The sequence below is a fragment of the Grammomys surdaster genome, unplaced genomic scaffold (assembly GCF_004785775.1).
Source record: "Grammomys surdaster isolate TR1022 unplaced genomic scaffold, NIH_TR_1.0 367, whole genome shotgun sequence".
In the NCBI taxonomy this organism is placed as follows: Eukaryota; Metazoa; Chordata; class Mammalia; order Rodentia; family Muridae; genus Grammomys; species Grammomys surdaster.
Window position 1 is genome coordinate 3,562,724 of NW_021604786.1, and position 26,861 is coordinate 3,589,584.

General features: G+C 46.0%; 1 protein-coding gene across 3 annotated transcripts in view; it reads right to left on the reverse strand.

Annotated features, from left to right (window-relative positions):
• Window positions 1–26,861, reverse strand: part of Ank3 (ankyrin 3) — a 316,865-nt gene that overhangs the window by 16,259 nt on the left and 273,745 nt on the right. Inside the window, exons 34-42 of one of the 3 annotated variants that reach the window (XM_028780242.1) lie at window positions 26,480–26,602; window positions 26,019–26,045; window positions 24,700–24,781; window positions 13,221–20,894; window positions 12,541–12,615; window positions 9,044–9,175; window positions 7,814–7,957; window positions 4,749–4,839; window positions 2,158–2,539 (exon numbers count right to left, since the gene is read on the reverse strand). In XM_028780242.1, coding sequence (XP_028636075.1) covers window positions 2,158–2,539; window positions 4,749–4,839; window positions 7,814–7,957; window positions 9,044–9,175; window positions 12,541–12,615; window positions 13,221–20,894; window positions 24,700–24,781; window positions 26,019–26,045; window positions 26,480–26,602 — 8,730 coding nt within the window. Of the gene's footprint in view, window positions 1–2,157; window positions 2,540–4,748; window positions 5,428–7,813; window positions 7,958–9,043; window positions 9,176–12,540; window positions 12,616–13,220; window positions 20,895–24,699; window positions 24,782–26,018; window positions 26,046–26,479; window positions 26,603–26,861 lie in introns of all 3 variants that reach the window. The other 2 variants (XM_028780244.1, XM_028780243.1) reach the window with 2 other exon arrangements.

The following is a 26,861-nucleotide window of genomic DNA, read 5'->3' on the forward strand; positions in this document are numbered from 1 at the left end:
AAACAGGCAAAGGTAGGAGGAATCCGTCTCCACAAAGGTACAGAACTACAGGATGATTCCAGGATTGACAGGCTAGCGGAGGCGGAAGGGGAGATCTGAGTTACTCAGACATGGTTTGTAAGCTGGCAGAGTCAGAAGCGTCACACACATCAGAGCAAATACTAACGACGGGTGCACATGCCCGCCAGACAAATGACCCTTGTAAGACTCCCAGAGCAGCCCTCCTCACATACAGAGGTGGCTGGTGGGGTCAGGGTTCTAGTGTCTTCTCTCTCCCTGGAGGTGTAATCTCCTTAGCCTTAGGAGACGGGAGCGAGCAGTGTAGAACCCCCAGGCTTCCTTTAAGAGAATTCTCTAGAAACTGATAAAGGGTCAAACTTTGGGAGAATGTGTGGGATTTTTTTTTCCAAAAGCATTCCTTGCTTTGGGAGGAGAGAGGAGGGGGGCGGGGCTTTACCTTGTAACAGCAGGCTGTCATCCGCGTAAATGCTTCGCCCGGGCTTTTGACCTGCTTTTTCAGGGGACAAAAAGGGGTCTGTTGTCTGAAGTGGACATCAGGTGGCCCCGTTGGTTGCCACTGTACTTAGACTGGGCCACTGAAGACATGCCTGGGGCATCTTGGGATTTCCTGTGAGATCAAGCTCACATCCCCGGGAAGCTGGGACGGGCACGTGGAACTTTCATGGACAGGGAAGCCTTGGTGCGCTGGGTGACTCACTGAGAAGTTTGGTTTGCTAGTGAACCCTGCTGTGTTCTGTTCAGGCTAGGAACCATTTCTTTCAACTCTCTACACGCCCACACCCAAGTGGCTCTCCAGTGACCCACAGCCATACACCCGTCCACACAAAACCAGAGCGTGTCACATGTCTGTGCTGGTTTCAGGATAAACCTTCCTAGGTAAAAGTATCATGGTGTTACTTCCTTGTCTTTTTTTTTTTTTTTCCTTTTGTAGATTTATCTTAAAAGAAACATGCTTAGCTGTTTGGCATTTTAAAAGACAAGATTCTTGCCCAAACTCATCCTGCTTATATATACTGAGAGAGAAGTCAAAAACAAAACTCAACATTGAAAACCACACCTTCGGAGGAGAAAGTTAAAAAGATTAAGGAGGTGGGGGCAGAGGCAATCAAGCTTGAAAGAGAAAACAAGAAGAATCATTTCAATGCTTAGTATTGGTGACAGTGATCGGATCATTTGCATAAATGATTTCCTGAAGCCGTGGCGTGTGCTTGAAGCATTGCTTTCTAAAAGACTGTTTCTTCTCCAACGCTTGTCTTAATAGGCTTGTCTCAGGGCACGCTGCAACAGCTTGGGCGTCAAAGACAGAGGGCTGGGTTTACTGCAGAGCTTACAGAAAGTCAGAAGCATAAAGACAACTCTTAAAAAAACGCAAGAAAGTAGGAAAGCCAGGTGAGGTGGTCCACACCTTTAATGCTAGCACCAAACAGGCCAGACAGACCTCTCGAGTTGGAGGCCAGCCTGCTCTACACGGTGACCACCTGTATATCAAAAAGCAGAAACAACTTGTTTTGTCTTTCATTGGTAAGAGATAGTTTCACTTAAATACTTTAACATCTCAAAACAGTAAAACAAAAGAATAAAAAAAAAATCCATTGGGTTTTATCACAGGGTCTACATGCCAATGGTCAACTTAGATATTAAACAGGATGTTTCTAAATATAAGCTTCTGCCTGCCGTTGAGTCCCCTTAGCCTGGGAACTTCACTTGTTTTATTCTTCAAATATGTTGAGACATCAGACCCTACAGAATACCGTGCATAGATGGGTTAAATGTTAATTAGTCTTTAAATAGCACGGAAGAACAAGACTCTGTGAAAATCACCTTCCTGCTCCCCTAAGGACAAAGGCTGAGTTTGCGATCAAGAAACCTCAAGAGCAGGCAGAATTTGTCCTGGGCCAGAAAAAGTAGCTACTTAGTGTTTCTTTTCATCCTCAGCAACGGCTGGGGATACTTTATTCCCTTGATGACTGAAGATGGTAACCCCACGGTGTACATCCTCCCCGGGGCTTGCCTTAGTGGCTGCCTCCAGCCCACCATTTAGTAAACAGAAAGCAGACCATGGGTGCGCACGATGACGAGAGCACGTTGTCTGCATAAGTGACGTACCTTAGCACGTGGTTTACGTAAATAACGTACCTTAGGCTCCGATCTGGTGGACCCCTCTTCTTCCTGGAGGTTGAGCCTGGCTTTGCCGTCAGCCGTCGTCCTGGTCATCTTTTTCATGCCGACAGGCACACAGGGTTTGGGTGCGTCTTCTATGACAAGCTTGCTGGTTTCTTCTAGAGATTTCTGGTAGGCTGTGAGGGGCGACACTGGTTCCTCGGCGCGACTACATCCGTGTGTTTTTGGTTTCAGGTTCTCTTTGATGCTCTGTTTCCCTACATCGTTTTGGGATTCAGAGAAGAAGGGCTTTGCCTTTGCCTCTGGGATGACTTCCGCTGTGTGGTTTCCGTTTGCTTCGAACTTCCCAGGTTCTCCCGTGAGGTATGAGGTAATAGAATCCCGAGCCTGGTCAGAGCTGTTAAAAAGAGACAATATGTATGCAAATTCACAATGGCAATGAGTGGCTGCACATGGCTTCAGACTGTGGCTTTGATACCTGTGTTGCTGAACTACTTTCAAAAGCATAAAATAGGAATGAAAAAACTTGCGTATTAATTTAAAATGTGATGGTTTAGCACGGGTGGGCGAGCGAGGTGTTCCCAGGCTCTAGGCATCCCTGACATCCCAGCCTCCAAGATGACTAAATAGATTGTCACTTAAAAAATTTTTGTTGGAGCCAGAGGGGTGACTCAGCACTCAAGAACACTGGATGTTGTCTTCTAGAGGTTCTGGGTTCAAGTCCTAGCAACCATGATGGTTTACAACTGTTTAAAACGGGCCTGATGCCCTCTGTTGGTGTGAAGGCGTATATGCAGACAGCAGTCACGTACGTAAAATTAGAAAACCTTTAAAAATTTTGTTTTTCATGGTTAAATTTTACACGTTCAGAAAGAAATGTGGATGGACATATAGTTCCAACCTCACTGATTTAAAAGTGTGAAATAATATCGTGCCACTAATTAAAAACAAACCCAAACACTTCCTGAGGGGGAAACACACACACACACACACACACACACACACACACACACGAATTCCCGAGTGGAAACTGCATTCTCGGGAATCCGGAACTTGAATTCTTTGTAAGTTTTCATCTGTGCAGACACCCGCCACACCTCAACCGTAATGCTTTCAATGAACCTCCTTTGTCCGCTCCAGCCCTCCACTACCTTCAGCGACCAGAGGGACTTCTGTTCACTGTGGGGACCCCTTTCCTAAGTGTGCTAAGCCTTTTCTAATGACTTTATATATGTATATATATTACTAGTTTTAACACAAACCATTTATCTTGTAGCTCGCATGTCATTTTTAATCGAGCTGACTGCTCAGGAAAGGCAGCAGTTAGAGCATTATCCTTTACGTTAATGTGGAAGTGTGGACCTGAATGCATGCTTATCCCATGTGTGAGTGGATAATCAATTACTGTAAGGATCAAAGAAGGCAGCCCCCATTTCCTACTCCACATTGCTAATCCCTCCTCCCTTCCTCTGGATGCTTCACACCAGGAGCATCACTGTGGGTGGATCCCTGGAGGTCACTCTTATTTTCTTATATCTAGGACCAGGAAGACTCACTATGTTTTCTGTATATTCAAGGGCAAGGTCTACATTGAATGAGAGATTTTTTTTGGCATTTAAGAGCAATGGGCAGCTCCTGATGAGCAGTTATTAACTCTGTCATCCTATCGGGGCAAAGGGATGGGGCTGAAGTATTCTTTTCCCTCTACAGCGTCTGCTTTGGTAGCCGACAGAGGTAAGTTATTGATGCCTTCGTTTCTCAAAAGAGGTCTAATCTCCGCCAAATCTCTAACTTGGAGTTGCGACTGGAAGAAAAAGTTGAATGGCAAAGTGGAAATATGTGGTTAGGGAATAATATTCCCAGTCTTGTGTCCAACACAAGTTCATCTCCAGGAGCCATGTGAAGCAGAGGTATATTTTATAGTCTGATACGTGAGGAGGGAAAAAAAAAACAACCTCTTGTGTCCAGAGGCTACTGTGTACCTCAGTCATCTGGGAGGGAAAGACACTATTTCTTGTTTGGTCCACAAACCTGCTTGAGGGAAGGAGTGTTACAAAGAGTATTAAGACGACCTTCTTAGAACTTAGAAATTCATCCAAGTCACAAAGGGCCTCCCTTACTGTGGTGGTGGTGGTGGGGTGTCCCGTGTTCTGGGGCTCTCAACTTATGATCTGGAGCAAAGCCAAATGCACATTGACAGAATTACTGTAGTCATAGACCAGTGGCCATCATGTTTCTGTGTAAAAAGCCTGTGTATAGAAAACGGGAAGAGCCTGGCAGGTGTGGCAGCACGAGTGCTTTTATCCCAGCACCCAGGAGGCAGAGGCAAGTGAGTTTCTGTGAGGTCAAGGCCAGCCTTATATACAGAGCAAATTCCAGACCAGCTCGGACACTGAAGAGAGCCCCATTACTTTGGAGAATTATGGTTGAATTGAAATTCACCTTTCTCTGGGGATTATAGCACACAGAACCAATCTCTGTAGAGAGGGCGTGTTCTCAAACGTGTCTCATCATTTAGAAAATGAGTGTCTTCTAAAACTGGACTGCTTACAATGTGAAGGTAGACTACCCTCTTTTCCCGTGTATTTCCTGAGACAAGGCCATACCTGTCATTCAGGCGGTCCTGTAACCCACCGGTTAGTCTTCGCGCTTGCGCTGGCGACTCTAGGCTTCCACTTGACGTCTCGTTCTGCCAACCTGCAAGTGAAGACATTGCCAGTTCTGCTCGCTGAACACGGTTAAGCACAGCCTGCCCCTGGTCTTCTGTCACCTCCTCAGCCTCTACTTCTTCAAGTTGAATGTCCTCAAACAGAGATTTGACCTTGTCTTCTGTCATCTCCTCATCAGGACCAGATTTTCCTTCCTCCTGCTGTTCAGAGCTCATGCCTATTTTTCTAGTCTGCGGTCTCAGTGGCTCTGCCTGCCGACCGTTGTATGGGACCCCAGGCACACTTGCCCGGCACTGAGCACACTCGCTCTGACACAGGTCCTTCAACTGGCTCACATCTACGTCCAGTGGGTCGGCCGTTTCTGTTACGGTTATGGAATCGTCCATTTTGCTGTCTTCTAAAGAAGTGTCTTCTGCGGTTACCATGGGAGGTCCACCTGCTGGGTGCTCTATGTCTCCCTGGGAAGGCATCAGCCCGTCACTCAGTCTACTGGGGGTCCTAAAGGGAGACTCTACGCTAGAGAGATCACTAAAATGGTCATCTTGCTGGAAAGATGTGAGTGGTGTGCAGTACAACCCCACGGGGGTCTCCAGCTCCACTTGAAAGGAAGGGTGACCTATGGAAGACAGTACATTTTGGAGGGACTGGAATGAGCTAGAAGACATCACACACAAACACATGGAATAACTCAAATTATATCAGGTATGACCATGTATGATGGCTTACAGAGTTAATGTTCACAGTCTCATGGTTTAGTTCTGTTACATGACATTGAATGAAATAAAATAATGGCATCCTATCCGTTTTTAATACAGTAATGGAACTATGCAGATGAAATTAATTCAGTTATAAAGTTGTCGTATCTAGGAGCCATGTGGCTCAGGGCTAACACAACCGTTTTCATTTTAGCATGCAAAAATCTACGCTGCGGTAGATAGAACACAGCAAGCTGGAAGTAGCCATTCCTATAATTAATTACCTCTTGCTTAGGTTAAAAACTCTACGCATGAGTAACATAATCCAATTCTAGTGATTACTTGTTTACATGAAATTTATGGAGGAAAGAAGGAGTGAATTTACACTCCGGGAGGGAAAATGATCACTAGACCTTTAGAGTTTCAGTAGCATTGGCTAAAGATTTTAAAAAGATGTTAGAAAGACATGGGACTCTGCGTGTTTCAGGCGCCTTGATGGCATGGCAATGAGGGAGCCATGGTGCGTACAGAGGTGCTGGTGATGGGAAATCCACTTAGGACCATGAAGCAAATAAAGAGGGAAAAATGGTACACAATGGAGACAGGAGGAGAGCGTAAGGGAAGAGAATCCGGGATTCAAAACAGGGCTGTGCTAGCCTGCTCAGAAGGGGAGAAGGGAGCCAACCCCTGCTCCTAAGCACTGAGAAAATCTACAACGGTCTGGTCATGGTGAGGAAAAGAGGTTTCCCCAAAGCTCAGCAAAGAGGAGAGACATTTAAATGCAGCAAGGCATGTTCTTAATTCACTGGTCCGCAAAACCCAAGCCTAGGCTCTTCCCAGTAGTTCAAAGCCAACAGCTACTGTAAGTTCAAGCTACTACAGGTTAGTGAGCACCTGTCAGCTACGGCTGCCTATAAATGAGCATCTTGTTGAAATCGGGCTAAGATTTATACTTTGCATAAGTAAAGCTTATTTTGTGTCTAACTTTTCCCTGGTAAATTTAGTCAAAGGAACTATACAATATTGAGATACAATAACAGAAAGCCATGGCGAGCTGTTTTAATGATATTCGAACTTTACAATGTTAAAAGAAAACGAACTGAGAATACAGCACTTGTGATGTCTTTTCCCAATAAGGAGTAGAGGAAGCTCTAACTGTAACTTGACAGTAATTCCCAATCTGCCCTATTTATCTAATGCAAACGGATTTGCTTTTCCAACATACAGCCTCCCACGTAAGACGAGGCTCACAAGAGCATGTGCATTCCAAGGATCCAAGGTATTAATGTTCTGAAGGTATTAATATTCTGTGGATTACAGAAACACTTCACTCTAGGAAATGGGCACTTTCTAAGGTTCTGTAATCTTTTCTGATCAGACACATATAGAATTTAATAAATTCTTGACTCTTGTTCACCTGAGGTTGCCAGTTAATTATGGAAAAAGAAGATCAGCCTATTTCTCGACCACTGAATTAACAGAAAATTATCCCTGGCTACTCTTTGTTCTTGGCATATCTTATTTTCCGTTCAACCCTCACTGTGGGGATGGATTCCCTCTTGTGAAATAAGACGGGACTAGTTTCAAAAGCGCGGCTGTCTTCTGTTATGTTTTTTCCTGATGCTCTTCCATGGTGGGCTATTTGTCTAATGGGGGAAGGGAATCGTTAAGTTAAACTAAACCGAAAGGTTCTCAGTGATTTCTGTGCTCACTGAATTAGCAAGAATGCTGCCTTTTGTGAACCACACATTACTCTCCATCCCTGGAATTCCTGGTGGAATGAAGGCTAATATAATGTAAACGAGGCTATCTGGAATGAAGGGGGACTTCTCCAGTGCATGCCTAGTTGCTTGGTCCTGCATCAGTTGATTCAGTATTTACCTCAACCAATATGGAGTGCCTTGTGACTCGGCCATCACCTACTTGGTTAAACCGAATGAAAAGATAGCATTGGTTTTTGGGTTAAAAGATTTAAAATTTTTTTTTTAATGCCAAAGTCTTGCACTTTGTAAATACTAAATTTTCTACCATCTGGGTGCACAGAACACTAGAAATAACAGCTCTTCCAAAGAATGTCTTTTCACACTTTATCCTCTGTGTCACACAGAGACAGACATTTCCTGAGCTTGCTCTGCTATCAGAGTGCTCATCTGTAGACTCCTGGCCTAACCAAAACTCGAAATGTGAAAATGGGGAATTAAGTCAAGCAAACCACAGTGCCCGTGGTGGCTGAGCGGTCGCCTTGTCCGACAGCACGTCACAATTTTATTGAACAATTAGGTAAATACGAACACTAAATTCAATTACCATCAACGGGGTCATGGAAAACATTGTTTTCATCTGCAAAGCTTCTGGTGCCTGAAATATTCCCATAATCAAAGATTGGTCCTTCCAGCAGAGTCACTATGTCTATTCGGTTAATTTTTGTTAAGACAGAAGTTAAGGCATCAGCTGAAAAGGAGGAAAAAAAGAAATAAGGGTGAGAAACCCAGCGACATTATCACCTTCGAGTTAACCCAACGTCCAACAAAAGGATGGCTTCTGCAGCTCCGCTAGCATTCCAGCCCCCACCCCCACCCCTGCTCTGCTAGATCCACGCACAGAGCACCCACAGCAGTGGCTGCCCCAGGGAAGAATCCCAACTTGAAAGCTATCTGTGGAAGTCCCAGCAGTCATCCTGACGTGACAGGGTAGATGGTCTTCAAACACCTGGACTCCTTTAGGGGGTCTAATATGGCGGCAGGTTCTGCTGACTCTCACAATGCCCATGCCTCGTCTTTATATCAATGCTGAGCAGTTGAATAAGCTACCAAGGTCAGGCTGATGAGGCGTAGTCACAGTAACTGAACGCACAGTGTGGTGGGCCAGGGCTGGGTGCCTGGAACTCATCACCACCACCTACCCAAACCCGGTTATACAGCAGAGGATTCTCCACTGCCCCAGGCCAGGCTGGGCACAACTGGCTGGCTCCTCTAATTGTACCCCATCGTCCTCTGTACCCGCCTGTATTCCTCCACCCTGCCCCTGGGTAGAGCAGTAATTTAAAACCATTTCTGAAGACCATCCTATGACACAGGAGTTAGTATTATCCTCCCCCCCCCACCCCATTTTTAGAAGCTATGGGAAGAGGACCATACAAAATGCAAGTTATACCCTACCATTTGCTTTCCAGAAAGCTTCCTACCTTCCTAGGATGTGACCCCTCAATGCAGCTCCTCATGCAGTGGTAACCTCCTCTACCATGAAATCATTTCTGTAACTATTCCATAACTGTAATTCTGCTACTGTCATGAATTTTCATGATGTAAATATTTGTGTTTTCTCATAGTCTTGGCGACCACTGTGAAAGGGTCATTTTGACCCCCATTTGGGTCGAAACCCACAAGTTGAGAACCATTGCTCTAGACATGTGAATTCCTCCCTCACTGCTACATAGAGTTACAGGACACTGACAATCCTGAAATGAGCCCAGCAGCAGATTTCTCTAAGCTATTGACCCTCTGTGGTTTTGAAAATTAAAATAAATTTATAGCATACTTGTGGCGTTCTTTCCGTCTCTGGTCACCCACTTTTTTAATAACATGAAGCTCTGAGAAATTAAAGAATTGGGATTTTCCACACGTATTTGGTTGATTTCATCCACTGAAAAATTCAGTTCTCTTGCCAGCTCTGTAAAAAGAAAGAGAGTTAGAAGGGACATATTCGCTTTGTATGTAGTTCATATGTCCTGAACACCCTCCCCACTCCCCCCCCAAAAAAAGGGGGGAAGAAAAAGGAAATGTAAGGAAAAGCCCTCAGTGTAGCACTGGGCATTGCCCTCTGGTAGTTGGCTTTACAGGCAGGTTGTGATGAGATTCTCCTCAGAGCACTACTTACAATCAAATTCCCATTAGAAATCATTTTTAAAGATTCTTGGGATTTACAGAGAGGACACTGCTGGTTTCATTTGATTCGGCCCGAATTCTCTGCAGACTGAACCACTGCACATGAGACAGGGAGGGGCACACCACTCCTGAACATGCATGAGACAGCGGGCCGGTGGCTCTGCGTAGCCCTACTAAGCGCACGTCTTAGTCATTTGCTATTCCAGTGGCTACACCTTTGAGTTTCTCATGCTGTGTACTCAGATGAAGAGATGACTCCAGGGGGGTAAAAACAAACAAACAAACAAAAAATCACACATGCGCTCTGCAGCCATTTGTGTGGAAAAAAACAATAAAACCTTACAAATAAAGATTAAGGTGAATGTAAGGTGGGTCCTCAAGATGGTTTAGCAGGTAAAAGGCACCTGCCACCAAGCCCGATGGCCTGAGCTTAATCCCCTAGGACCCACACAGCGGAAGGACTGAACTCAGTATGAATGGAGGGAGACCTTCGGAAAAGGAGACATCCTTCCAGCATTTACCTCCTTAAAATACAGTTATCAAGTATTTATTGCCGTCAGGGCTATAAGTAAGAAACGTGAAGAGTTGCTTCCACGGAAATCAACTGGTCAAGATCTATTCCTGTCCAACATTTCCATCAGCTCAGCAAAACGAGTTCAGAAATCCTAAAAGTCCCTGTGTTTTGATGAGGAGGCACATGGGGTTTATCACGTGATGTCCCTGTGTATCCAGCGGGAGGCACATGGGGTTTATCAAGTGATTTGCACACACAGGTGTCCCCTGCAGACTAGAACTACTGGGAACTTGACAAGTGTCCCCTTGTTGAACAAAAGGAGGAAGTCTGCTGACGTGAGATTGAGGTCTTAAGCTCTCTGTGATCGTGGTGGACGGTTAGAAAGACGTCGTGTAAAACAGGTGTTTCTGTGAGTGAAAGCAGCCCTCGTCAGCTCAGACGTTAGCCTCGGCACATGTGTGCACAGGCCCTTTCCTTTATAATCCATTGAACAATAGCAAAAGCTTAAATTCACTTTGTGACTCTTAAGCATAGTAGTTAGGAAAAAACACCATCAGACGTATGAATTTGATGTGCTATTTATCCATCAGAACCAAGATCAGCGGGTATTAACTTTAGAAAAAACAAACCTACGAAATATGTATTAGTTGCAAACAAACATGAAGATTATTTTAACGATCAGAGCTTATTAACGATGGTTTCAAGAGACACATTTATGTTTGTTTGCTTAGATGTTGTAATTTTTCTAATAGCCTTCATTGATCATACAGTAGTTCTAATTAAAGAAGAAAATTCCAGTTTTAATCCCTCCTTCCATTTCCGTTTTAGGTCATGAGAGTTCTGCCCAAGAGTTCCTTAGGAGCAAACATTATTTATTGCCGGGAAGACTGAAGAAAGGCACATTAATTTTGAGAAATTCAGAACAGGAGGACTTGGTTTTTTTTTTGTTTTGTTTTGTTTTGTTTTTTAAATCAATTGAATTTTATTTTATGTGCATTGGTTTGAGGGTGTCAGATCCCCTGAAACTGCAGTTACAGAAAGTTGAGAGCTATCAAGTAGGTGCCAGGGATTGAACCTGGGTCCTCTGAAAGAGCAGCCAGTGCTCTTAACCACTGAGCCATCTCTCCAGCTCTGGGAAGGCCTGATTTTATTTCTTCTTTTCTCGTCCTAGGGATGAACTGAGAGTTTGAGTGTGCCAGGCCACTGAGCTCTGTCCCTAGCTCATCTGGGTCCTCTTGTGTCACATCACCAAAAAACTTCCTCGGGAAACTAAGCACTGTCCTGTTAGGTGAAGGAAAATCTGACTGGTATTCAGTAATGAAGCAAAAATCAACACCAAGAATGTAGATGCTCAGGTGAGTGACCCATGTTAAACCAGAATTGTTGTTAACATGGACTTCGTAGGGAAATATTTACACATGTAAACCACTACTAACTTCCATCAGCCTTCACGGGACCACTCAGACATCTAACATACCAGAGTTCCGGGAAGCCCCTGGCCATTAGCATCTAGAGTGGAGTAAGGAAGGCTTGGTGATGTGGTAGGGTCTGGGGAGAGGGGTCTGAGGCACACAAAGGAAAGATATGATGAATCTGTTTCCTACGGTCTGGTTAGTAGCTGACAGTGGTATAGCATGAGAACAGATACAGTAGCTGGTCATATATATATATGAATGACTTTAGAGACATGATAATTAATAATTTTGAATGGGGCTCAGTTATGTATGGTCTGTAGTCATAAAAGAAACTAAGCCATTTGTTCCAGCATATTTTCAGAGGAGTATTCAAAGGTCTTTACTTGTGTGTTTAAAAAGTATGTTCAGCCTAGGAAACTTTAAATTTCTTGTCGTGGATAGAGTCAGGATTTGAATGTCTAGTTAGGATCGATACTACAAAGCTTAACTGCTTGGTAGACACAGCCCCACATTTGACTTTACTGATGTGAAACAAGGCTGGCGATCTCCTTTCTATCACTCCCACTGTAAATGATCTCAGAGAACTCAAGAACCTTTGCAAATCGCATGTATCTCATTTATTTACTTACACCTTTTCCCCCAAATTAACTTATAATCAAAGCTTTCATTTCTTTGTTTCCTTGTTCATAGAAGTATCAGAAATAATGTTTGTTCTCTACTGTCAAAGTAAGACAAGGCTGTCTTTTTAAACAAATCCTGAGGCACAATAGTAACTTCATTTAAAAGCATCGGTCCGCTAAAGGCATCGTGATTGGGTAGATACCAGAATCTAGGGAGGCTAAGTAACGTGTCTACAACTGGCTAGACCAGGGCATGTGGCAGTCGAGCCGTTGGCTAAGAGAGCAGTTCTAACGACAGAACATCCTAATTATGTAGTCATGGGTCTTAGCTGGGTTTTCTTGTATGTTCCTAAGGCATGTGCCCTCAGATACAAGACTGTTCTTTTATGGAAACGGCCCCGTGAAGAAAGGGTTTAAAGTCATATAAGATGTAACTTTATCTCCTCTTATTGCATATATACAAACAAACTAAGAGTGTACAGTTGCTGGCAGCAATTGTCAGGTGGGTAGAAGTCTGGATAAAGCTTTGCTTGTCTGTACAGTTTACAGGTGTACACAATGATTTTTGCAGGCGCTGAAGACAAGGAGCATATGGACTTACCTGTCCAACTAAGTCCCAGGTGATCGGCTACTATTGCCATCCTGATATCCGTCCGCTCACAAGGACTCTGTGGACCTACGATTTACAATTTCTCAATTAAAACAAATCGCCAGGTAAGACACGCCACTGGAAAACTGCTTTTCGCGGTACTGAGATCTTACAGAGACTGACACTAACACTGTGTACTGACATGTGTCCTAGTCACCTATGCAAGGAACTCGTCTGTCACCCGCCTCAGGCCAAATGCCAGATTACATGGATGCTCGGAATGTAATGAGATTGAACATGCTGGCGAGCCTGCCACCTTGCCACGGGTCAGAGTCTCGCGCGGGTGGCAGCCACTACGATGGAATCTGACAATCTGTGCCTTGGCCCTGACAGAGTCATATCCACGAGCACATGAGAAAAGAAAACCCGTTCACATCTTGGATGACACCAGTGTAGCATGCTTCCCTAGTTCTCTACGGTGTAGCTGGAGTAAGAGAGGAGAGGAAAGGAGTCTAGGACAGCACACACAGATGACGATGACAGAATGAGAAGCTACGGTTCAACCACTCCACAAGCAAGTCACGACAGGTCATGCACTAGGGTCTACGAGTCGGAAAGTGTTTACGGACTATGCTGTTTCTCCAGGTCGTGAGCAAAGAGCGCTCAAGAAACCTGTCTGCCTTCATTCTCACCAGTCCTCCTACTGCCGGCCTTTCCTCTCTTTGATTTTAAGGGCGGTGCCTCTGTTTTCTTATTTCTAGCAGACTTCGTGGTAACTGAAGGCTGGCCGCCCCGGGAAGTCTCGGACAACGACGTGTTCCTTGAGGTACTTTCTTCCTCATCAGACAACTCCGATTGCATCTTTTTGTCTTCTTCAGTGAGGCGGTCCACAAGTTTTAGGGTCTCGCCACTAATTCCCTTAAAATATTCAATGGGATGTTTACATACCTCCTTAAGCTGACTGTCTGTAACTTTAACGGTGTTGTTGGTGGTGGTAGTGGTGGTGGTGGTAGTGGTGGTGTTGGTGGTGGTGACGGTGACACGGGTGGATCTTACCTTTACTGGCAACTTGGATGGAGGCTGTTTGGCCTTCCCTTTCTCTGGCTGCCCTCGCTTTTGTGTGGCACATGCTTTTCTGACTGAAACTAGGTTCTCCCTGTGTGTGTTTTTGACTGGAATTCGGGACTTGGCATCTATACATGAAGAAGTAGGAAGGGTTTTGTGTTTCTCATATTGACCAGCCTGCCTCGGTTTACCTGTTTTACTGTCTGGCTTATGGTTTGGCGGGAAGACATCTTTTGGTGCGGTGGCCTTTACAGGAAGCTTGGATTTCCGCCTAACCCCTATTGGTTCCTTCCGAGAATCTCTGCTGGAGTGTCCTTGAGTCCCTGGACTCTTTCCTGAGCCTTTCACTGGATTAGCTTTCTCTGTGGTACAAATGGATGCAGCGCGTCCTGTCAGAACTACGTGACTTGTGCTGTTATCTGTCTGCATAGTGGAAGCATCCAGATTATTGTTGTTATTAAAGTTATCTTTTGGAAAATCGTGTTTCTCTTGGGGCCTAACGCCCACCTGGCTATTGGGTGCCCTTGAGATCTCTTTCACAATTTCATTTTCTAATCCCTGACAACTGGTCACCACAGCCTCTGTCTTATCTGTCACTTCTCCAGAGCCTTCTTTCTTCATGGTCATGGTAGATGCAGAAATTCCCATTTTTATAGGCGTGCGTGACTTGGGGTCAACTTTTGAGGTGTTAGTGGCAGCTGCCGACTTCTCCAGAGAGCCACTACAGGCTGTGCCTTCCTGACACTCTCCGTTGGTCGGGATGCTGGGGTTGGGGTCGACTGTAGGTGCCTCTACATCTCTCTCTAGATTGGTGTCTACTGAGGTGTCCCCTGACTGTGGCTGTGGGGTATCAGTGACCATATCCCCTTCCCCCTGGGCCCCTGACTTCCCTTCAGGAGTATGCTCACCAATCTGGAAAAATTGGAGCCTCTCTTCCACAAAATCTCTCTTGCTCATGTCAATTGCACCACTGCGGGTCATCTCAAACATTTTTCCTTCATGAAATGGGAAGGGGTTAGGCTCACTAGTAGGGGTACTTTCGTCAGTCGGTGTTCTGGCTGGCGTTGTGTCAGGGGTGGTAGCTGGAGAGCGGTCGTCCACCGCCAGACCAAATGGCTTAGTGTCATCTTCCCGAGATTTACCGTCAAAAACTTCATTGTCCCCTCGGTTATTGGGCCAAGGGTCAAAGTCTAGACCTTTGGTCGCCACTGTTTTAAAAGGAGTGGCAAATTCTTCATCGACTTTGTAACTGAAGTATGTATCAGGGAACACTGATCTGTCCGGGTGTCTGCCTTCCAGGGTGAAAAACTGGGCCCCCGACTTGGAATCGACCTTCTCTGGGGTTCTGTCAGATGATGAGCTTTTAGAAGGTGATGGTTTCTCTTCGTCCAGTCCCACTTTCTCCTCCTCCTCAATAACTTCCAGTTTGCTCTGACTGAAAGAGCGGTCGGCTGGCTTCAGAATGCCCTCTGTCCAGACATCCTTTTTGGTGTCTACTGTTTGACTCGGGAGTTTAGAGTCGCTCTCTGTTAGGCCATCATCCTCATCCTGCAGGTCATAGCCATCCAGAGAGTCAATCTCTGTGGCATCTGTGTCGTGAGAAAACTCGGCTGTGGTCGCGATAGAACACTCCGTGACAGACTGGTCGTTGTTTCCATTCTGAGCTGTTTCGTTCTGAGGCGAGTCAAGGCCAGATTCGCTCTCTCTCCCATTACCCTCCACCTCTTTCTGGTTGGAAGCCTTTGGGGCGGCGGTTTTGGATTTCGCTGTGTCTTTCTGCCCTTCGTCAACTTCCTTCAACTTGAAGGTATATTTTTTAACTGGGGCCGGTTGATACATGGATTCGTCATCGCTGGAGTCACTGGCGTCAGCGCCAGGAGGGACTGGTGATGGGGGCTGCACTCGGATGACTGGCTCGGCCAACTGATACTTGTCAGACTCATCCTGAAGGCTGACCTCCATCATGTCAACCTCCCTTTCGGGGAGATACTGATGTTTCTTATCCGATTCCATCTGGTCGGCATCCAGGGGGGGAGGAGGGGGAAACTCAATATAGGCAACTCGGTTACACTTGGGTCTGTGGATAGAGTCTTTGCTCCCGTCACGGTCTGTTTCCTTCTCCACGGTCACCTGCTTTAGTGGGGCTGATCTGGGCTCCTCCTCCTCCGACTCCTCGGAAACCTCGGGAATCGGGCTGGGTTGTCCTGGTATAAAAGCTATGAGTGAGTCTGGCGTCTTAGACGTGAACTCATAACTCACTTCCTCTGAACTGGGGGTTTCCGGGGTCAAAGGGCTCTTCCCAGAGCTGTCTAGAAAGGACACTTGCTCTAGAGTATCATCTTCTGGACTGCCCTGAGGAGAAGGAGGCTGCTTTTGCTGTCTAGCTGTATAGAAGGTGCCCCTGGCTTCCTGCACCGTCTTACACTCCTGACTGATGATCTTTTTCACACTTCCTTGCTGGAGCTCCTTTTCGTATTGTTTCCCCACTTGCACGAAGCTGACATAAACAGGTAAGGTTTTGATCTCTTTCCCCGCCTCTGCCTTTTCCAACCCATCCACGGAACCGTGGTCAAACACATCACTAGAGGGAGAGTCCTTCCCTGGGCTAAACTCTAACGAATCGGGAGATTTGGTGGGAGAGGTCTCGGTTTCATCAAGAGCTGGGCATAGGCCTACGTAACTCTGATGTTTGGAAACTTTGCTGATCTCGGAATAGGTAACTTTTTCATCATCTACGGAGTTAAAATGTTGGCTTTCAACTATCCCTTTGCTCACACTTGGCCGGGACACTCTTTGGGATAGTTCTTGTTTTGGAAATGTTGTCTGCTCACAAAACCCATCGGGAATGTTTGACGACAGCATCCTCCTCTCATCTGTGACCCTGATGGGAATGTGAGATGCTACCGAGCTCTCGCTTCTCCTGGGGGGATGCTCGAGAGCGCTGCCGGGAGGGTCCCCTTCTTTAACAATGTATTCCCTGTACAACACTTTCTTGGAGGGAGATTTTACACTCATTTCCTTAATTTCTGAGAGAGAGCCGTTCGTTAACATTTTGTGTTCTCTCTCAGTCACATACATAAATTCATTCTTTGAGTCACCGGTCTCGCTATCGTCAGGGTGACCAGCGTGATTCTCTCTTATATCGTGAACAAGCACATGAGAGAGTTGCTCTTTCTGAGCCTTAGTGTTATTGGCCCCAGAACTTTCCCATGTTCTAAAGACCTTTCTGTCCCACGGTCCCTTGGTCTCTAGATCTGATGTTATGGGACAGGCTGAGTCTTCAACCTGTTGCTCAGGAGAGAAGTCAGGCATTGCCTTACTTAACATCTCAGTTCTGTGGCTTTTGCCATCAGTGGAGCCAGATTCGCTTGCCATGATCTCATTGCTTTGGGGATGCTGGGCTTTGAAAATCGTAACATCATTTTGTACCGGCACTCGTTCCTCTGGGGGCTCTACAGCCTTCTGCTGTTTTTCTCTAGCCAAACCTGGGTGTGGGGGCAGCTTGTTCTCTTGAGTTTTCTTAACTGGGATTCGGGACGGCCCATCCAGATTTTTCTCCTCGTGAGATGGATCCTTACTCTTGGCACGTGCCCCTTGTTCAAATTTTAATCTGATGGAGCTGAGTTTCGATTGTTTGAGCTGAAATCCAGACTGGGGTCCCTCTTGTCCCCTGCTCTGCGCAACGACAGTTCTTTTGGCTTCCTCTGGAGGCTGGCCATCCTCACTCTGTTGGGTAGGGACCCTCTTCTCAGGGCTGCTGGACCCACTGGGTGCCTTCCTGTCCTCAGCTTGAGGGACACCTTGTCCATCGGGGCCTCGCTGTCTGGCCTTAACCCATTCATCATTGGATGCCAGCAGCTCCGTTAACACTTTCTCGGGGCTACTGCTGGTGGAACTCTGGGAGGAGTATTCCTTGCCGTTTTTGGGGCGAGGCTTTTTCTCCGGAGACTGCAGTTCGTCGTTTAGCTTCTCGGTTTTGTCACGAAAAAACTGTGACACTTCAGTCAACTTCTCTTCCGCCTCCTTCACGGTCCTGTCCACCCTATCTTCATACATCAGTTTCTCTCTACCTCTGTCTAGTCTATCCTCGGACAAGTGCATCCACATAGTATGCTTGGGAGCACTGACATTGCCCGAGTAGTGCAACACTGTCAGTTTCTCAAAATGCTCGTCTTTAGGCACTCTCCCTACACCATTTTCGGACACATCTCTATAGATTTTGGAGAGCATCTCTTTTGGGGGGGCAGTGGCTACTTTTTCTCTGGATCGCTTATCAGACCCCTGTAACTCTGAGCTAGGGGGTCCTGCATGGTCTGTCACCGACTCCTCGGTATCAGAGTGAGAAACATCTAGCTTCTCTGACAGAAGCATTTTCTCAGCAAACCTGTAAGACTCCCCTCTTAGGTCTGACAACTCATCGTCATGATACTCTACGGAGTGCTGACTCAAAAGCTTCAGGGTTTTATAAGAGTCATCGGACAGAAGCTGGGCGGAGCTAGGGCGGCTATCTTCTTCTTGGGACCCTGGAGTGTTTACTCTGGAAGATTCCAGATAAGAAGGCAAGGACTCTTCGGCTGCAAGCTCTTCTTCTTCTTGCTGACCCTGCTCCTCGGGGCAAGGGAAAGCATCGTGTTTCTCTGGCAGAAAATCTTTTAAGTTAATATTGCCCCGGGATAAGTCTTTCTGATACACAGACACTTCCTTCTCGGGATGCTTTTTGGTCTCTCTAATAATGACTTCAGTGGGTTCGGCTTGGTTACCTTTTTCGATGTGGACCTCTATAATACGCTCCAGTTTGGGTTTCATTTGGTTGTCCTCTGCATGCTGGGCTGAGGTCTCAGCAGCAGACTTGGCAACATCCGGAGACATGGCCGACTTGTGTTCAAACAGCCCTGCTAGCTCTTTGGAAGGGTCTCGACCGGACTGAAAGGCCTTCATAATGTCATGGACTGACATGGTCTCCTCAATTCTTTCAGAGGCACACTCGCCACCAGGAGGGGAGTGATACACCATCCTAGTGGTTGTGGTGATATGAGTCTCTTCTTTGACACGCATGCCTTTGCTTAAAACCCGACTATGGTCCTCTTCCTCGCCACTGGCTTTCATTTGAAATGCTTTTACTTTTTCCTTAATGCTAGAGGTGGTAGGCTTTGGTTCCAACTCCATAAATGTAGGGGAAGGCTTGGGAGACCCGGGGTCCTCTGGCTGGGACTGGGGGATCTCCCCAGTAGAGGGCTCATAGCTCCTGATCACATGGACCACTTCAGTTCTTGTCTCTGTGATGACAGGGGGAATAGGAACTTCGTGAAACAGTGGCTTAGGGCCGGTGCTCTCCGCACTTTGTGGGGCTGAAGGTGTTTTCTCACTTCGGGTTTCAAAGCCACTGTCAGATAAGGGACTTTTATCTTGGTCATGCTGAGAAAAGTCATCGGGAGACTCTAGGATGGCATCTGTTCCAAAAAAAGAGTCAGCCATCTTGCACAGTTCCTTCTCGGAGGTGGAAGGCCTCATGGAGGCTGGTGGCATTTTGAGTTTATGCTCCTGCAAGGCCATGGCTGGCTTTAAAATCCTCTTCTGTCTCTCCTCTCCATCCTTCTTAGCCTCTTCAAACTTGTACTTTAAGTTGGTCAGTGAACTAGTCCCGATGTCATTGGTCAGGTAGTCTATGACTCTAGTGAGGTTGGCCTTGCCATGCGCTCTCTCTGGCAGAGATGGGGCATGACTGGCCGCAGCCTGCCTGGCTTCTCGTATTTCCTCAGAACTAAATTCTGTCCAGTCATCCTCTGGAGAGTGTCCTTTGTCACTCTTAGGGGACTTGGGTGGCCCTTTGCTCTCAACACACACGTCCTTTTTGAGAATCTCGCTGACTTTGACTAAATCTTCCTTCACTTTTTCAACGATTTTGAAAGGCTCTTCATCATCTATCCTCCCTTCTCTGGGGAGGTCGGGTTGGAATGGCTTCTCCTCAGGTACATCCGTTTGCAGTATGGCGGTCATCCTCATGAGGTCCTCCTTCATCTCGGCCACATCCTTTAAGATCTCCTGACTGGAAGATAAAGAAGATGGTACGGATGGCTTAAGGGCCGAGGATGCCAGGAACAGAGATGACTTGACTGGAGATGAAGTCCGATTGAAGTGGGGCTGAGGGTGTGTCTCCGTAGTCAATGTTTTAATGGGCGACAGCAGAGCCGCTGCCGACTTGGTGAGCGAGTTAGAGTCTGGGAGTTTCTTCAGTGCTGGTTCTGGCAAAACATTGACTACTGAGTATACTGGCACTGTGATTATTGATGAAGTTACGGATGAGGTAGTAGCAGCTATTGAAGACCCGAGGGAGGTGTACAGTGCACTTGCAGAGGGAGCTCTAAGGGACTGGAAAGCTGAGGGGGCTGCAGACACGTACGACCTGAGAGGGGAAAAGGGCATGGCTGTTGTGGTAGAGAACACTTTCTCCACCGTGTCAGAGGCAGCGCTCACGACGGAGCTCACAGCGTTTGTGGCTGTAGAAATTTTGTCCTGTAATGTGGCAGTGGCTTTGCATCCGTTAATGAAAGCTGAAGATGAAGGGTACTTCAGAGGAGAAACAGACCCATTGACTAGTGCTACCTCTGCATGTCCAGATATCTGCTTTAAGGGGGAGGAGAGTGACGATGCCATCGTAGCTTTAGCTGCCGAGATGACATCAGCTGCAGACTTGGTCGGAGACACCACTGACTTTAAAGGGGAAGAGATCAGCGGTGCCGCTGATGTGATAATGGACTTATATGGCAGGCTGGAGGAATACAGAGTGATATTTGATTTAGGGGAGGCAGGGGGTGTCATGGTGATGGACGACCTCTCCAACAGAGACCCTGCGGTCGTCACAGGAGAAGTTCGAGAGGAAAAAGTTGAGTTGGGAGCCAGCCCCTTTATAGGTGTGGCCTCTGTGATGGTGGGAACCCTCCCAAGGGTACCAGAAGCAACCTGGGTATTGTACGGAGACGGTGACACCACCGTTTTTATTGGCGAAGAAATTGTCCGGAAAGATCTAATGGGAGACGCCACATCACTAATGGATTTGACTGAAGATGTCGTTGAGGCGCCTATCGTGGATTTGATCGGAGAAGGCGTTGAAACAGACCATATGGATCTTAACGGAGATGCTGATGGCGTGTTTGAGGGGGAGCTGGATAAGGAGCCTGACTTGGCTGGCCCGGGCACTGTGATTGGAGCCGTGGTCCAGGACTGGTATGGTCTTGTAGAAAAGAATGGCTTGTGTGAATAAGTGGTGGGGAGGGATCTTGCTGTTCCTGAACTCCGTTCAACTGTTTCTTAAATTTTAAAATGAAAATCAAACACAAAAAAATAATAAAAATCAACAGAAATGGTTGAGAAACAGAGAGACCAGAGAAAAAAAAATTGGTCAGTAAACTTTGAAATATCGCAGAAGCAAGTACAGTCGTTTGCATGATTTGGGATAGGGGAGGCAAAATAAGAGAAAAAATGATTTTTGAGCGAAAGAGGAAAAAAATATGGAGGAACATGAGGGAATCTGAAGTTAAAAAAAGAAAATGATGAGGTAAAAGAAGAGCTGGGGGTGTGGGATGAGACACAGGGCAGACACAGAGCAGCCAAACGGGCCAACAATGCAAAGGAGGAACAGGGGCTGAGTGCAGACAGACAGAAGGGGCACGGTGGAAAACGCCTCCTTACATCCTATTGACTTTCTGGTGTGCTGAGTTAGAAATAGCGGCAGGCGTTGTGTTTTGCCTGTACACGTACATAGGTCTGCTTTTTGCAACCACAGGCAGCGTCTTAAGACTCTCGAATGTTCCCTCTGCTACAGCTTGTCCACCATCAATTGCACCTAGTTAGAACCAGTTCAGTATGTGAACTTACATGTGAAATATTCAAAACCTGGTTGGTGTTTTGTTTTGTTTTGGTTGGTTGGTTTGTTTTGTTTCCCTTTCCAGAAAAAAAAAAAAAAAAAGAAATCATTCAAGCTTTATCATGCAGAGTCCAAGGTCAAGAGACAGGCAACTGGTGTGGAAACTCTGAAGCCACTGGGATTTTTAAATCTGTTTCTTCCATGCACAACTCGCTATGTTTTCACACCCATAGAAAAGCCAATAAGAGCAAGAAACTGTCTGAGTCCGAGCTGTCAACCACAAACTTAAAACAATGAAAAAGGAACGTTTGCATCGATTCTCCTTCCCATGCAGTCGATTCCTTTTGATGGGGGGGGGGAATGTGGTATGAAATGATATTTAAAATGCATGTGTACGTACACACACAAAAAAGGGGGGGGGCAGGAAAAACAGAAAAATACGGTTCATGGTTACCAGAGCAAGCAAAGCAACTGAAAACATTTGATCATGCGCGGTTCATCGTGGCAAACAAGCCAGGAAGGTGATACAGTTTAAAGCAGTTTTTATTATGCACAGTATATATAATGTCCGAAAATACTTTCTCAAGAACATTTGGAAAGAAGAGTACACTTTTTCCATGGGATGTGAAGTCTTGGTACCTTTTGAGATTTTAGGCAATGGTGTGATACATTATTAAAGAGATCTATGAAAGACTCTATACCTGGAGCTTGCCTCATTATAAGGAGGACATAATTTATACTTTTACCCCTGTAATATGGTTGACTCTCAAAAGGTATCATGGGGCAGAATCTGAAAAGCGTAAATATTTTTTGAAGACCCCATATATCACAAGTACCTACAGTGCCCTAAGATACAAACATAACATGTTTACCAAATGCAAAGGTACCAATCCTGGTGCCGCTCTAGAATATTCATGATGCTCATTACGAATTTGTAATTACTCATTCATAAATGCTACAACAGCCTCGGAAAAACGAACCTGATAATACCAACATATGCCAACATTCTTCCCGCAACAGGCAAGAAACCCACACATGAGGTGGGCATCCCCTGGGCACTACACATGCAAGCGTAGCCATTTCTAATAAATAAAGCCAATGCAGTTACAGGTTTGCAATGCCTGCCAAGGGCTAACTAATGTCCCAGTGCTAGAGATGAGTACAGACTTGTTCCTAAAAGGCAACTGTTTACCATGACAGTGGGGCATGCTGAGGACATGAGAACTTCCTTCATCCCTCACTAAAATGGAACCTCACAGGGCACAACCCTGCCTGGCCATTAGTACCAACATCCTAATGCTTGACCCGTGGGAAAGGTCAGACTGGAGACACGTGGCTCGGTGATCCCTGTGCGCCGATGACCTGAGTGCAGGTATTGTAAAGGCCAGAAGAGGATGCTAGATCCCTCTGGAGCTGGGGTTATGGGCTATGGTGAGCTGTCTGACGCGAGTGCCCGGACCTGAACTCGGGCCCACTGCAAGAGCAGTAATCACTGGGCCATTTCTGCAGGCCTTGATGAGAAGTCCTTCTGAAGTAACTCTGTAGTTTATAACTTTGAAAGGAGCCACCAAATGACCATGTGGCCATACATTTTATGTTTTAGTGACACACACTTCATGACATCCTCTGTGAGCATGGCCAATTCTGGTTGGTCCGGCAGTTAACAACACCTGGGGCAGAAGGATGGGGAAGGTGTAATTCAGAATTTAACACCTTCAGGGGCTGGGCTGGGACCTTTCCCTTTCTCTTTCTCTTAGTCCTTTCTCATTCTTCTGTTCCATTTCTCCATGTTCCCTGTCATAAAACAGACAAAAGGCAAACCAAGTCCAAAACCCTTTCCTTCTGCCAAAAGTCAAAGACAGGCTGCACAGACCTAGCGGATACAAGCCAGACAGCAACATTTGCGTGTGTGCAAGGAAAACTCACCCAGGACACACTGGGGCTTATATTTCAGGTGTCCCAAACAACTGACACCTTGGGGACAGAGTTAGGGAAAACTGCCTGCTTCTGACCTAATGTAGTCTGCTCACCAAGCCTGTCCAAAGCCAAGAATGCCACCCTAGGGACTTCCAACGACTATCTTGTGAGGGTCTCAAAAGAAAAACTACAACCCAATTGACTTGACTGAGAAACCAACTAGCTACGGGCAGCCTCCACTTCCCTGTTCTCTGTCACAAGAATTAGCTTCCAACAGCTGCTTCTGGAAGAATAGGGCTGTGTCTACTGGTATAGAAAACTCAGGTCCGAGGGAACATTCAAGAAAATGACAGGCTTTCTATCTACATTTCTCTTCTATTCCATGGTTTGAATCTGAATACAAAAACTTCCCTAACGGACTTAAGAGTCAAGTGCACTGTGACATGCAGTGGAGCCATTTCCTGCTGTGTCATACATATGCTGGCCCACATGACCCAGGAGAGGAGGGAGAAGCCAACATTATGACTCACTGTCCCATCCCTGAGCCTCTGGGAATGTGTGAATATCTACGAGTCAGTGACCAATGACAAACTATTTTCATCTCAATGTGGTGACCATGAATGGCACACTGCGACCACAAGAGAGGAAACAGTAGAGAAAGACAATGTGACCAAAATCGACTTATAACCGCTTTACCAGCCAGTTACGAGCCAGTTATGAGTAAACTCAACCACTAGGACCAAAGAGCTCTCCCAGGCTAGTTCAATAACAGCCTTAGAAATAAGATTGTTTTGGCAGGAGAGATGGGAGGTGAGGCAGAAAGCCATTAACTAGTATTACCCTCAGAAGATAGAATGTGAGCCTTACAGAAGGAAAAGCACCAAGGTCTAGTTCTAGTAAGACAACAGATGACAAAGTAACCTAGCCATCGCCTGTGCCACCACAAATATACAGAAGTAAATACACACCTTCCCTTTTGAGCACACATTCAAAGAACACCGGTATTTATCTCTGAGCATATTAACAATCACCAAGTCCAATCAAGGCTTTCAAAGGGGAAAAATATATAAGACAAAACCATTTATAAATAAAAGAGTTCGTGACTGACTTCAAGAACAGAAATCACTTGTAGCTTTGACCTGGGAGATTTGTACCTATGATACATGGCAACATTAAATTTCATAATAGGCTTATGAAATTTCTCTGTAGGCAATTGGTTCAGGGTATCTGTTTTTCCAAAGGACACCAGAATTTAGCATGTATAGAAAAAATGTCTCTTCTTCTAAAAAATCAACATAGATTAGTGGACGTGTCAGGAAACTCACTCATGCTGGGCTCAGTCAAGTAGCTGTAGCGCTTACGTAAAGCTAGCGATGCAAAGCTCTGACGTCTGTCTGCTTTCTCAGCCTGAAAAAGAAGAGAGGACACTGTTTCCACCTTCTCCATGACACCTTTATGTCCTGAAACATTTCACTGGATAGGACGGTCATGTCTTGTCCAGCCTTAGACACTCTATTTCCCCTTGGGATTCTACCCCACTCTGAACTCTCAACCATATGACTGGGCCTCAGCAGGTAAAGGCACACCCACACAGCGACTCCAGAGGACTACAGGGGGTGAGCGGTGAGTGCCTCCCTTCAGCCTCCCCCCATTCGTTATCTTGAAAGCACACACACATATCACAGAGCACGCTCACTACGAGGTACAGAAAGCATCATTCCGATAGCCATTGAGGGTACTGGTGACAGGCACGCAGCAGAGGTGAGAGGCTCAAAACAGGTGGACGGCCTTGCTGGCCGTTGTGAGACTTGAGCTGCTGTTAATGGCATGTGGGCTTTTAAAAATCCAGTTATCACAAAGCTTACAAGAATATGGAGAGATAACAGGGAAAAACCTGTAAAACTGAACAATGGTTCTTTAAGAAAAAAATGACCAAGACAGGGCTAGGTACATGGGGCAGAGGTTTGATCTTGATCTTGCAAAGGACCTGAGTTTAGGTCCCAGTACCCACATCAACCAGCTTACAATCTCGTGTGTGTGTGTGTGTGTGTGTGTGTGTGTGTGTGTGTGTGATGTCCTCTCCTGGCTTCCACAAGTACTGCACTCGTGTACACACACCCACACATAAACACATATACACATAGTTTAAAAAAGAAAATCTTTTTTTTTTTAAATGGCCAAGATAAATCCTTTAGCTGGACTGGCAACATGTCTATTCACAGTTGGTTAGAAAATATTTTTACATACATAAAACACAGTTGATTCCTACAACACAATTCCATACGAGATAACCAAAGTCTTGAGTTACAAGTGACAGCATAACAGTTAGCCAGGTGGCAGTGGGTAGTAAAATACGCCTGGGGAACTTAAGTTAGTGCATGGCGACCTGTCACGTTTAAAAATGCTTGAGCGGCTCCAGATCTTTTCACTGGCAATTGTTTTTGCAGAATGCGCTGAAGCACCCCTACATGCACGGCCAGGAAGAGTGAGCCACGTTAAAGAGAGCTAACTCTACCTCAGGATCGGCTAGGATGCACAAGATCATTTAGGCTGTTCCCACACCTGAGCCTGCTGCAAGCTTTTCCACGTATATCCAATATCTAGTCTACCTTGGATAGAATAAGAGCAGAAGTGTTCATATTACCTCATCATCTTGATCTGACTCTGTCTCCTTTTGGTCCCAAGATGCATTGCAGAGACAAGGAATATTATAATGGACAGCAGGGAAAACAGTGTCAGGATATGAGAAGGACTGAGTAGGAGCACACAACGCAAGCTGATTTAGAGAGCAAAGCAAAGCAAGAGAACCAATAAAAACAGCATCGCGGACCACACACCCAAGGCAGATTAATGCGTGACAATCATTCGGAAGCATAAAGATCTATGGACTACCAGCGGAAGCAATCCACAGAGGATGCCATCAGACAGACTCGTAGGAACAGGACACCGTAGCAACAGGACGTCAACTACACACAGAGACTAACATGACTCGAGTTTCGGGGGCTTTTGGCGTGTCACAGAGCATTCCTTAATTACATACCAAGGGCCCACTGCCCCGAGACCAGGGGTGGGGGAAAGTGGAAAGAAACCAGTTTTAAAAGATACCTTTTTATGCGCCGGCAGAGTAATATTTAAGTTGCAAACAGCCGTTTGGGGTAATCCCTTTGTTGTCTTCGGCTCCTTCAGGAAAGACAGACGGCCGCAGGGCTCTTGGCTGGTGTCTCTAATCTAAAAAGATTTGGATGACTGATGATTACACAAGAAAGAGACTGGTTCTCGCCCGTGCAAGGGTTTGTTTTATTAAGCACTCATAGAGGGGAAAGATGGTAACCCAGGATGAACCCAGGCTCAGCTCCTGGCTTAACCAATAGGATGGCTACTCACTGTCTCATGTGACAAGCCATTCCTGGCCTAACCAATAGGATGGCCACTAGCCTTGTCTCACGTGACAAGCATGGATTTAACCAATAGGATGGCCACTCGCTGT